General features: G+C 44.1%; 1 protein-coding gene across 2 annotated transcripts in view; it reads right to left on the bottom strand.

Moving 5' to 3' along the window:
• The window catches only part of LOC141781488 (all-trans-retinol 13,14-reductase-like), a 92,851-nt gene that overhangs the window by 3,680 nt on the left and 75,707 nt on the right, over positions 1-13,464 (bottom strand). The window contains exons 1-10 of one of the 2 annotated variants that reach the window (XM_074657253.1): positions 8,117-8,215; positions 6,313-6,658; positions 5,151-5,333; positions 3,918-4,056; positions 3,585-3,687; positions 2,372-2,567; positions 2,087-2,284; positions 1,773-1,892; positions 1,508-1,646; positions 1,306-1,415 (exon numbers count right to left, since the gene is read on the bottom strand). In XM_074657253.1, coding sequence (XP_074513354.1) covers positions 1,306-1,415; positions 1,508-1,646; positions 1,773-1,892; positions 2,087-2,284; positions 2,372-2,567; positions 3,585-3,687; positions 3,918-4,056; positions 5,151-5,333; positions 6,313-6,478 — 1,354 coding nt within the window. In that variant the 5' untranslated portion in view covers positions 6,479-6,658; positions 8,117-8,215. Of the gene's footprint in view, positions 1-1,305; positions 1,416-1,507; positions 1,647-1,772; positions 1,893-2,086; positions 2,285-2,371; positions 2,568-3,584; positions 3,688-3,917; positions 4,057-5,150; positions 5,334-6,312; positions 6,659-8,116; positions 8,216-13,464 lie in introns of those variants that run through there. The other variant, XM_074657254.1, reaches the window with a different exon arrangement.

The following is a 13,464-nucleotide window of genomic DNA, read 5'->3' as shown; positions in this document are numbered from 1 at the left end:
TCGATGTCATCACTCATGTCAACAATTCCTCTGCTCACGGTGTCATTGGAGAGTGGTATTGACTGAACTTTGGTTGCAGCGGCCTTCCCCAGTAACTCTCGGCACATACCCACAGCGCTTGGCAAAATAAGCTCCTCTGATATCGTAAAGGCTTTCTTGATTCGAGCTACACGAGCGGCAATCATATATCTAGCTTTCAAAGTGGCTTTTGACTGAGTTGTTAATGTTGTGATGACTTTCTGTTGGGCCTGAAGCCCGTCCCTTTTCCTTATAGGAAATATTCATTTGGCTTCCCGACACATCCTGGGTGCTTTGTGTTTAAGTGTCTCTGGAGCTTCGATGGTTTTAGCGCCTCATTTGACAAGATTTCACCACATTCAACACACTGTTTTCGGCTCAGCATCACTGCCTGCCATTATGAATCCAAATTGAATGTATTCAGGGTCATATTTCCTCATCACACGCTTTGGGGCGTAGGTTGTCTCCCACATCACTTTTTCGTTTCAAAAGCCGATCCATTTTGTGTCACTGCATCCGAGGAAACCTTAGCTAGCTAACAGTGGCAAAACAAGTTTGTTTCTACCTGACGATGTTCAGGGTTTTACGCAAGGCCTATTGAAGGAGGCTGGGTCACACTTCATCAAAGCGTCATATCTTTGGGGTAAAACACACAACACAAAATCTGGTCTGCACTCGCCGAAATTGTCTCAGTCTCCTTCAATAGGCCTTGGTTTTACGGCAGCTGGCATCCTACCTCTTTCAGGTTTTACCCGTCCACTCTGCTAAATAATATTTAAAAAATGATCTAGTACCATTGCCTCCGTGGCCCACTAGATGGCGCTCTGAGGCCCACCAGTGGGCTAATCTACAAGGATTATCAGCTTTTAAGGATGCTGACTTTTTGCCTGGTTTCATTCAGCTTCATCCTCACAACTTTTAGTATACTATATCATGTATGGAGCCATCGAGTGCATTAAGAGCGCTTTTACAGGGTTCTTGTTTTAAAAAGTTAGACCGTTGCCGGCTAGAAGCCATTTCTGTTTATTTGTGTGTGAATTGTTTAAAAAGATGAAATACCAGTGGTAGGTCAGCCTGAGCTATATCATTGTGTATCAATGGAGAGCTCGACTTGGCACAAACAGTCAGTTGCACAACTGTATGCAGGAATCCACCTGATCACATGATTGCATATCTCGCAGAAAAGAGTACAGAAGCTCGAGGAGCCAAAGACCGACATCGAAGAAATGTCAGTGAAACGGAGGGGCCGTTATCAAGTATCCATTAGTGCACGTGTGAGTGTGTTACCTGGATGTCTGATGTTGGCTGTAGGATCTTTAGCGGATGGGGAGGTGATGAACATCATGGGAATGTTCCCCAATACCTGCTCTCTGCTCAGAGAAGAGTAATGCTCCATACTACACACACACACGCACACAAACAAACACACACGGATGTGTTATTAAACTAAACAAAATAGTAATATCTTGTTTTTTTTATAAAAACTTACAGTGAGTCCAAGTCATTGTCTTTATACATCCAGAAGTTGGTGGAAGGGATGCCCAGCTCCTCTTTGGTTCCATCCAGACCAACAAAGACCAAGAAGGAACCCATACCATGACGCACCAGACCTAACAGTGACTGGATCTCTACACACACACACACACACACAAACACACACACACACACACACACAAGATAGCAAATGAGCAAAAAGTCCGACATACCGTTAAGTGGCTGCAGTCAAGTGATACATAGTCCACATTCTGTGTTACCTGGTTTGTCCTGAACGGTCTGAGGCAGAAACTTCTGGAAGGTGTTGAAGATTCCAGCGTTGGAAATTATGACAGGGGCGTGGACCTCGATCTCTTCTTGTCCTTTAAGCACCGTCACTCCTGACACACATACACACAGGGTGCGAAAGGTCGAAAGGTAAAAAAAATGACATCCTAACGTCTTTTCCTAACCACTCTTCTTCAAGGAATAGAGTGTCAAAGAGCATCTCACTGCGGACCTCCGTGACCATAGCGAGCTGATGGAAAAGGCTACTGCATCACAGGAGCCCTTTCTTCCCCCCTCCCTTTCTCACCGTAGGCCTTCCCTTGATGGTTGAGCAGGACGCGTTGGACAGGAGCTCTGACCAGCACAGTGCCGCCCCCCTGCTGAATCACAGGGATGATGTGAAAGGCGAACTCGCTGGAACCTCCCCGCGGGTAGTACGCGCCACGCTTGTAGTGTTGAAGAAGGAGAGCGTTGATGAGGAAGCTGGAGTCTTTAGGAGGGACACCTTAAAAGCACATAAAGCAGAGCATTGAGGAGAATGTACGGAACGGACGTGGTCTGGGATGCATCCAAGTGTGTGTACGTCCATCACCGTAGAACAGGTAGGCAGACAGTGCCTGCAGGTCCTTGTTCTTTGTGAGGCGGTTCATCATTTCTGAATGGTTGGTTGCCGCTAGGCGGAACACCGAAGAGATGCGATCCAACAGGCCGGTTCGAATCAGGAAGTTAGACAGCCAGTAAGGTATAATCTTCAAGGTGGCGATAAGTGGCGTCCGCCGTGAGGCTAGCTGCGAGAGGAAGACATACAACTGCATTTATTAATCACAATCAACAATACACGTCCTTGGCACTATCCTCCATCATCACAATGTCCACTTTCACCGCTATGCCGACGACACATACGTCTACATTTCAACGAAAACCCACCGCTGCCCTGCAACCCACCTCCCTCGCCACCTGCCTACAACACATCAGGAGCTGGATGAGCAGGAACTTTTTAAAGCTCAATAGAAATAAAATGGAGGCCCTGCTCATCGGCTCCAAAAACAACCTCTCCAAAGCACATCACACAACCGCTCCAAACCTCATCATTGATGGCTTCTCCGTTCCATTCTCCACCCACGTCAAGAGCCTCGAGGTCACCCTAAACAGCACCCTCTCCTTTGCACCCCACATAAAAAACGTCACCCGGACTGCTTTCTTCCACCTATGCAACATCTCCAGACTCCGCCCATCCCTACTGCAACGCTGTTCTCTTTGGCCTTCCCACCAAACTGCTCAACAGACTTCAAATCATTCAGAACTCTGCCGCCCGGATCATCAGTTTGAAAAGGCTCGGGGCGAGGTGGCTTGCAGCCGCAGCTTTTGACCCGGGCGGACTGTCCTCAGTGCGCCCCAACCGCGTCGTGCCACAGCCCACGTAAAAGGCGCTAGAGGTCTGTGGCGATGTCGGCAACCCACCCGACCCGTCTTGAAACATGGACCAAGGAGTCTAACGTAAGCGCGAGTCAGAGGGTGCAAGCAAAACCCCGTGGCGCAATGAAAGTGAGGGCCGACGCGCACCGGCTGAGGTGGGATCCCGGCCCCTCGGGGTCGGGCGCACCACCGGCCCGTCTCGCCCGCACCGTCGGGGAGGTGGAGCGTGAGGACCCGAAAGATGGTGACGAGAGGTTAAAGTCGCGCTGCCGTAAAGTGGTATTGGTGCCGTTGTATCGGAGCCATTTTGCGAGTATGAGTACGAGTACATGATCACAGTATCGGACCCATCCCTAATCATGATCATCAATAGCTCCCTCCTACTCTACCTTCATCAGTCTCATGAACTCATCAATGGCTTCCTCCTCTCCTGGGAACTGCTTCTTCAGGCTAGCCGCCATCTCCGTCTTCCCGGCATGGATATGGTACTCCCTGACATAGGGGTTGGAAATGTTGGATTAGTTGGAAGCCAGGTAGGATTCATAGCCCTCTGTTGATCACACTTGAACACTCCAATATGGATGAAGTAACAAATATAGTTCATGTCAGGTTTTTTGTTTGTTGTAGATTTGAGTAGTCCTGGTAACGAGATCAGAGGGCAGAGAACCCCACTAAAAGAAAGAAATCATTTCATTGTACAATAACCAGATTATGTGCCGTACCTGCGCTGGTCAGGCTGACCCAGGATCAGCGTGTCAAAGTGCTGCTCCAGCCGTGTGAACTGCAGCTGTCCCTCTGTGATCTGATCCAGAGCAACCCTCAGCAGGCTGCCCTCATGAAGCTGGCCCAGGTAATGGATACCTGGTGGTGGCATCAATGTCAATGATATCGTGCTGTAAAATGTCAAATATTCCAAAGTGTGCAGCACTAGGAATCATTCTCAAGACAAGATTATTTTTAGACTTGACAAGATTCTTCATTCAGTCATAGTGAGATGAATGGAGCATGTAAAAGTAAAGGTAAAATCAGTCCTAATCAGTCTAATACGGTGGTAATCTTTGCCTCTACTTTGTCCATTTTTACTAACATTCCAAAAAAAAAAAGTAGAATAATTTAAAGATCCCATAGTGTAAAAAGTGAGATTTTCATGTCTTTTATATTATAAAGCAGGTTTAAATGCTTTATAAATACTCTTAAACTATCAAAACGCTCAATATACAGAGAAATATACACAGCCCGTATTCAGATATTGTGCGTTTGAAACAAGCCGTTAGGATTTCTGTCAATTTGTGATGTTACAAATATACAATATTTAGACCCTTTACGCGGTTTTAAACGTAAACATTCTAAATGTTTCCCAGTTTATTTCCGGTTGCAGTGTATGTGAATGACATCAGCTGACAGGAAGTAAACATGGACCCAAACTGTTGCTTAGCAACGCAATTCCGTTGAAATGCACTAAAACTGAAGATAAATACAGGTATATTCAGGCAGACAGTATGAGTGAAATAAAGATTTTTTTGAACATTATAGTATGTAAACATGTTCTAGTAGAAACACAAAATGCAAGTATGAACCTGAAAATGAGCACGATATGGGACCTTTAAGAATTTTAGAAATAGAAAACTAAAAATCTGTCACTTTTTTTTGGACCGCTAAAAAAAACACAACCAAACAGCTGGAACTTCAGATAACAAATGAAGCAGTGGAGAAAGATCTAATACTGTATTGTAACAGGTTTGCCTCTAATAATCTTTGATAGGTGTCTAACATGTGAAATATTATTTAACATTATGTCAAAGCGCATGAATTAGTCGTTTGTGTCCATGAGTTATGAATCTGCAGGACTCTAAACTAATTAATAAGCATGAATTTTGTGTGCGTGCGTGTGTGCGTGTGTGCGTGTGTGCGTGTGTGCGTGCGTGCGTGCGTGCGTGTCTACTTGGCCTTCTTACCCACATCAAACTCAAATCCCTTATTCTGAAAGGTGTGTGTGCAGCCTCCAGCCTGGTCGTGTTGCTCCAGAACTACAACCCTCTTCCCGGCTTTAGACAAAACCGCCGCTGCCGTCAAACCTCCCACACCGCTGCCAATCACCACGGCATCCAGAGCACGGGGAACACGGTCCACACGAAACCCTGCAGGGGAGCAACGGATCGCATTTTAAAAAACAGTCACGGTGAAAAGGTCGTCGGCTGGTCTCCGACTGCATCACACCGTTCATAGATGGCATGTGCAGAAACACATTTTTCAGAAGCATTTTTGCTGATGAACCATGACTATAGAGCTGGTTGAAAATGACTTGTGATGAACCAGATGAAGAGAAGCTGTCTGAACATTAGCGGGGTCCTGCAACAGCAGATCACACTACAAAACTAATGGACTTATTTGAATATATGTTTGCACAGTGCAGCTGTGTTCTGTGAAAACTCAGAGGATCACCAAAGTGATTTAATTTCATCCTCTTAGACGACATGAATGTCGGTACAAAATTTCACAGCAATCCATTCAATAGTTGTTGGTATATGGTATAGAGGAAAAGGCATTAGGATACAACATCTGGGACCATGAATGTTTGTGCCAATCTGTCTATTACAGGTTCCTTCAATGTGTCCCTAATACTACGTCGTACCGTCATACCATAGACCTACAACAATGATAAATAAAAATGAAAACGTAAACAAGAAATAGTTATTCATTTCCATTTTTAAAAAAGCCACAGGGAGCCACTGGAGAGGGGCTAAATGTTGCTCCGGAGCCGCAGGTTGCTGACCCCCTGCTCTATTAGATGTCAAGTTTTTTCACTGAATGAGTGAAAACTTTGACCTGCTGGTGGCACTAGAGGAAAGGATGAGCACGGTCCTCAGAATTTATCCTCTGGGGAACATGACATGCATGCTATGCATCCAATTTTCATTCAACTTCCATGTGGTACAATGTGAGATATTCTAGTGTGGACTGGTGATGTGATGGACTGGAGAGGTCTTGTTTTTCATATTTGACCTCTCTGTTTCCCAACGATTCCAAAAGATAATATAATAATAAAAATATGATATAATAGACAGGACAATACACACAGTGTCTGTCCGCTGTGTATCAGAAAGCAGCTCTCCTTACCTCTCTTCAGCCTTTCGTCCCTCTGCCTGCTGTCGGTGACCAGGGGCCCCGGTGGCCTCAGGCACTTCTCGCTGAACACCTTGTAGCGCTGCCCGGTGGTCAGGAAGAAGATGACGACCCCCAGCAGCAGCACGCAGCTCAAAACGCCAAGCAGCCACCACCACATAGTAGCAGAGGAGAGCTGAGTGTCCTACCATACGGCAGGATGGAGAAGAGAGGAACGAGGAAAAGAGAGGAAATGCTGAGGTAGATGGAGAGAATAATCCAGAAAGAGAAGGGATGAGGTAGGAAGTTTAAGGATGAAGACAGATGAAAAGCTATCCTCACAAAAAGAGCACCAACCACGCTGCAGAGGAGGAGATGGATCAAGTGAGGGGAGGAGAGAAGGAAGAGATGCTTATTAAGGTTCAGGGAGGACATGCAACACATGACATTTTGGAAATTCGGGCTCCGCAAAGAGCAGAGCAGATAACACATTCTCCACGCCAAGGACATGAGACTGGCAGAGAAGAGAGAGCTGGTTGTTTATCACCTCTTTAGACTGGTTTTACACGCCCGCCACCGATTTGGTGCTCTTTCTAAACTGCCTCAGGAGGACTATTCTTACAACTATCTCACTGTATAGCTGAAAAACCCAGTTCCACTGCATGACTGTGAACAAATGGTGGGTTTTCCGAGCGGAGATGCTGTGAATGCGATATGTGGACCAAGGTTTAAAGGTCCCATATTGTAAAAAGTGAGATTTTCATTCCTTTTACATTATAAAGCAGGTTTAAGTGCTGTATAAATACTGTTAAACTATCAAAACGCTCAATATACGGAGAAATACACACAGCCCGTATTCAGATATTGTGCGTTTGAAACAAGCCGTTAGGATTTCTGTCAATTTGTGATGTCACAAATCTACAATATTTAGACCATTACACGGTTTTAAACATAAACATTCTAAATGGGTCCCAGTTTATTTCCTGTTGCAGTGTATGTAAATAACATCAGCTGACAGGAAGTAAACATGGACCCAGGCTGTTGCCTACCAACGCAATTCCATTGCAATTCCGTTGAAATGCACTAAAACGGAGCATTTCAGACAGAGGGTAAATGCAGGTATATTCAGGCAGACAGTATGAGGAAAATAAAGGTTTTTTTTTTTAACATTACAGCATGTAACCATGTTCTAGTAGAAACACAAAATACAAGTATGAACCTGAAAACGAGCACGATATGGGACCTTTAAGTATACGTTAGTAAAGTTTATGACTATTTCAGTTGGACCTTCCAGAAGCCATGAGGCCGTTTCTTTTCTTTTCATTGTATTCTGTTCATATGACATGTGCAATGAAATGCAGCAGAGCCTTCTCTAAAAAGGTTAGTGTGGCATAAAGAATAATTACCATAAGAGTAAATATGAAGGATAAACATTACAAGATAACTACCTACGTTTTAATGTATTAATTGTGGAAGTTGTGGAACCTACAAGGTTCCACAACTTCCACAATCAACCCCCCTGTATTGATCAGTTTTAGAATGAACACACTTGAGTCACATTCATTTATACTTTTTCCATTGTTGCTTGTTTAGGTGACCTAACTGGCGAGGGCTGGAGTCTATAGGGACACTGAGTATTGAACATGAGGCACCAGAAGTAGGGACAGCGACCCAGATATTTCCATCATTCTCCATCAACAGTTCATCCTTATTTTAGATGAACTCCCCCTTTAATATCATCAAATGGTGGATCTCAGATATAATTTAAACACAGATACTAATGAGTTATAAGGTGTACAAAGGAACACATGGCACTCACTCTAGACGACGCTCTTGATGAAGATGGGGGAACAGGTGTGGGGTCTCATTTATAAAACTGTGCGTGCGCACACCTGCAGGCAATGTTCCCTTTATAAATCACAGTCCACATGGACATGTGCGCACGTGGATCCGCCTCATATTCCGCCCTCTACACGCCCACATTCAGCCATAAATGGTCGATGCAAAGCACCTCATGAATGTTTCTGCATGTGAATGAGCCTGTTGATCAGTGGATCTTTACGGTGAATCACGGCGACTACCGAGAGGAAGTCGCCTTGATTCTGACACAGAGATCGAGGTGTTTGTAAGTGAGGAGGTCTCTGAACACTCGTTCCCTCCTCATTCTCTCATTCACGTCACGTAGTCCTCACAGTGCCGGTATATCCACCATGCAGCATGTTACCAGTGTCACTGCTGTGATTATATGTTTACAGCATCAAACAGATCCATTCACAACTTTTGAAGTTTGATAGGTGAACACTATTTGATGACTAGATGTGCCGGGTGGAGGTGACTGGTGGAGATGTGCCGGGTGGAGGTGACTGGAGGAGGCAGAGTGTGTGTGGCGCACCGCGGTGGCGCACTGGAGACAATCTGATAGTTGCGTATAGCTGTTTTCATTTTGTGTATGTATACTGTATCTGTCCCTATCTAATAAATCATAAATAAATGAATAAGTCATGTCATGTTCACTGCAGCGATTTTACATACAACAACTTTATGAAAACTAATATGGTACTTGGTGATATCTGCACACTATTAGAAGATATTATTAAAACTATTGGCGCTCTGTTTTGCCATTCTTTAATGCTATTTGATATAATCTTGGATTTCTACAACCGATGATAATGATTTCAACAGCTGCTCCACAGCTGACTGCGAGTGTCGGTAGTCCGGTCCTCTCCTCTGAGCTCCGGAGGAACGTGATGGTGACACAGCGCTGATGAGATATTGAGCTGAATTTGATTTGAGATTTGAGTTGATCTTTTACATTCGTAAGGTTCTTATGGAATAGTTATGGCTCACTAGCACAAATAGCACTGCTGTTTTAAATGTTTAGGATAAAGTGGATATAAGTATGAAGAGAAGTTAAATGTGTGAGAGGCTGTAGACATTTATTTTCTACAGTCTGGCTTCAATTCACCACCTCACCGTCTGCGTCTCCAGTTTCCCCTACCTCGGTACCTCGGTGTCTCCATAATGTGCGTACGCATGGGTCAAAGTTTCCGTACCAGTGCGCACATTCTCCCGTCAAGTTTGTTTTTATAGATCACAACTGTTGCGTGGGAAGTGGCATACACACATTTAAGGCCCCGTTTTGTGCGTACGCAACGGTTCTAAATGAGACCCCAGGGCCCTGACAGACATGGAAGACTTCCAACATTGCTGCTGTATATGATCTTCACTGGATTTTAATTCTATTCTTATGCATTTATTATTATTTATTGTTTTATCTTTTTTTTTTTCTAGATTTTTATTTTAAAAAATCTGGGTCAAATGTTTCTTGCATAATTTACGTGATCTGTAAAGGGAAGTAGCGTAGTAGCGCATCAGTCCAGAAATGGTACCATACTTTTAAATGTACACTGATACTGCCACGGACGGTGTTCATCCAACACATTCTCAGTCCCAACTCGTCAAATACCGATGCACAGGTCGTCACAATATAATACCTGAAATAGTTCATGAGATATGCAAGTAAAACAGTTTCAAAAACGTTTTTAGGAAGAGGGTTGCTCAAGAAGTCAATAAGCGGAACTAATGATAAGCGCTTTAAGCTCACAGGAAGAGGACTCGTATTTCGGTTGCACAGTGTGGGAGTCTTCGCTAGCTTGTTGGACTGTCTTGCTCATGTTTCGGAATGTTTTGGGTAGATTGGTGAAGGAAACAGTCAGTGTGAAGAAGGCCCCGTTACTAGAGAGGCTAACAGCTCCCTCTGTGTACGCCAGGAGCACTTGTCGGACGTAGAGGACGAAGTGCAGCCGCCTTTTGACGCCTCCCTGCTCCAGGTCCTGGTGTGTCTGCTGTCCCAAGAAGCCACTGAGGTACAAGGCTAAGACCAATGAGCTGATCAACGAGGAGCTTGGTATCTCATCATTGACCGCATCCCCAACATGATCCCTCAGGAAGCCAGACTCCTAAAGAACGACACGGATACCTCAACCAGACCAACGCAAGGGTAGAAACTCCATCACGACCCGTTCGACCGACCCAAGCAGACAGACTTAACATTGTTGTGTTTTAAAGGCTGTTGGACAGAAGGAGACTACTTGTGTAACACTGTAACTGGATCCTGCTCAGCTCAAACGCCATCTTGCATTGCAGAACAGTGAGAACTTGTACTGCGTTCTAGCCACCTGGCTAAAGCTACAGGCATACCCCTCTTGCGTTACTTTTGGACGGACCAGGCACGGCGTGTCAACATACGCTCGTTGAGTGCATAGTGTCCTTTCAAAATAAACTTTAGTTTTTCCAAGGTGAGGGTTTGGAAACGGTCGTGGTTAATGTTTACTTCGCTGACTAGGGACGAGCGTCAGTCCTGTGACCGACGATACCGACGAGTCACGTGACTAGAGACTGACGTGACAAAATCAACGCTACTTTTAGTTTCACATGGGACATGAACAGCGGTCTCCTGGTTGAAAGTCTTGTGTTTGTCTTGATCCCGGCCCCGCGGGGTCGGGCGCACCACCGGCCCGTCTCGCCCGCACCGTCGGGGAGGTGGAGCGTTAGGACCCGAAAGAGGTTAACGTCACGCTGCTGTGAAGTGGTATCGGTGTCGTTGTATCGGAGCCGTTCTGCGAGTAAATGTACAGGTACATGAGCACAGTATCAGACCCGATACCTGATACTGGTATCAGGTACATCCCTAATAAAAAACACAGACTCAATGATCAATCAGAATCAATCATTTATTCAGTATAGACAGAATCCTGCACAATCATCAGTCCTACAACAAAACTACAAGGTTCAAGCTCCATTCACTGTCCATTTAAAAGCCGTGTGTGACTGTAGAGATGTTCTTCTTTGTTTTATCGTTGTGTTTGTTTAATCTGAAATGCAGACTATTGGAGCGCCCCGGTAGCTCACCTGGTAGAGGCGTGGCGTGAACCAAGTACCAAGGCCCGGGTTCAATTCCAGCCCAGGCCCTTTGCTGCATGCCACCCCCCCTCTCTCTCTCCCAGCCTTTTTTGTTTCTATCTAAGAAAGCAGACATGCTGACAAAGTGTCTTTGAAAAAAAGAAATGCAGACTATTTATATAGAATTTAAAGGAACATGCTGAATTTACACATCAAGGTTACTCGGCCTGTGAAAACATTCGAATAATGTATTTTTTACTCTGAGGGGACCTATGAAAGTAACCCAGATGATGTCATAGTGATGTCATCCTGATCATCTTGGTTTGGGCTGCGTTACAATCTGGGGCCATGGGATTCGAAAGACACAAACGTTTACCAGGCAGGGAGGGTTTAATGAAAGAGATGCTGCTGAGTTGCCTTATGGGAAATGTAGGATTCTGCTGCTTCAATTTTGACCAATCCTTTTTTTCAGTCTGTCTCTTGTGAGTTCCCCGACTTTATGGAAGTGCAACACTGAATCACTGGAGCATCCCTTTAAGGTAACTCTGCTCTTGTTATATAGCATCTTGGAATGAAACCCTTCAAAAGTACACATTTTGTACATAAACAGTGTACATATGTACAGTTAACCCATAGTTCAAGCCACTTCATATTTCATTTATTCAAGCACATAATTAACAGTGAGCCATGTTTTTTTTTAGAAACAATACAAATTGGTAAGCCCAAAGTTACGGTTTGTACTTAAATATACATCATTAAGTAAAGATACATTGACAGAAATGGTTTTATTGCATTTGTGAGATTTCATAGAAAAAAGGAGACAGTGAGGTTCGGGAATGTCCTCGAGAGAGAGAGAGAGAGAGAGAGAGAGAGAGAGAGAGAGAGAGAGAGAGAGAGAGAGAGAGAGAGAGAGAGAGAGAGAGAGAGAGAGAGAGAGCAACAAACGTCGAGTATCTCAACACCAAACACGAGATCAAATATAGCTGCCAGACAAATACCTGCTATTTTCAAGCCAGTTTTGGAAAAACTAGAGCATCATTATACATTTTACAAAGAATGAGCCACTAAAAATGTCGGCTGAAAACAACTGGTCTGAGGGTCTCTTATTTATCAGTATTTGACAATTATCCTCATTTATTCCTAAACAATTAATTGTGCATCGAATGTATTCAGTATAGCTGCCACAATAAAAGATCAAGAGTACAAACAAGCTGCTCGAGGAGGGTTCTGGCAGGAGGCGCCGTGGACAGTGTTACATGTACAGAGGCCCAAGAGTGCACAACACATTTGCAAAGCTAAAGAAGAAAAAAGATGACACAAGGTTGTTGTAATTGTAATTTAAATTGTCTTCTTACTTTCACACTTGTATTACCTCCGCCAAGGCCGAAGGCCTAGGAAGGAGGTTATGTTTTCACCGGCGTTATTTTGTTGGTTTGTCCGTTAGCAGGATTACTCCAAAAGTCGGCAATGGATTTGAATGAAATTTTTTGGAGGGGTGGGGTGTGGCACAATGAAAAATGCATTTGATTTTGTGGGCGATCCGGATCATGATCCGGCTTCGGGAATATTTTTAATAACGCCGCTCAGCACACGCTTTAAGACATGCGCAGTGTAACTGATGACGCGTTCATGACGCAATCGTACTCGGGCATCTTTGCGGAGGTCTGCGCTCTCCGAGTGCCATTCTAGTTTTGAAAGTTTTGAAGTGCTTCAGTCTTGGAGGGTTTCTCCCACTTTTTTCTGTTGTGTTGTTCACTCGTAGGTACATTAACTGTATATATATATATATATATATATATACACATGTATACACGTCTCTGCTGATGGAATTCTGAAAGTTATCACTAAACTGTTACATCCTGTAAATACTAGGCAGGAATCTCATACCATCTAAATCAGTATATCTCATATCATTGTGTCTCTACATGCTATCTACAAACTATTAACAACTGACTTCATCAAAACAACCAATAGGCTTCAATTTGAGTTATAAATAAAAAGTGCACATTAAGAATGATAGTATGAAATCCAAAAATAGCTTGTGTACAATGTTTTTCTCTGTGTGTGTGTGTGTGTATATAATGGGAACTGATTATATCTGACTGATTTTGTGTTCTCAGCTTCTACATAACAGCATCAACTCTTCCACATCTGATAGTTTTCTTTCTTCATGTTCTACATGTTTGATTGCCTCATGATCACCAAATGTGATTGGCTGACTGCTCCAGCACCAATACAAATAATAAAAATGGTCGATGAGGTGCA

This window comes from Sebastes fasciatus, chromosome 13 (genome assembly GCF_043250625.1).
Source record: "Sebastes fasciatus isolate fSebFas1 chromosome 13, fSebFas1.pri, whole genome shotgun sequence".
NCBI classification, from domain to species: Eukaryota; Metazoa; Chordata; class Actinopteri; order Perciformes; family Sebastidae; genus Sebastes; species Sebastes fasciatus.
The sequence above is the reverse complement of the archived record's forward strand: the minus strand, read 5'-3'. Positions and strand labels throughout refer to the sequence as shown.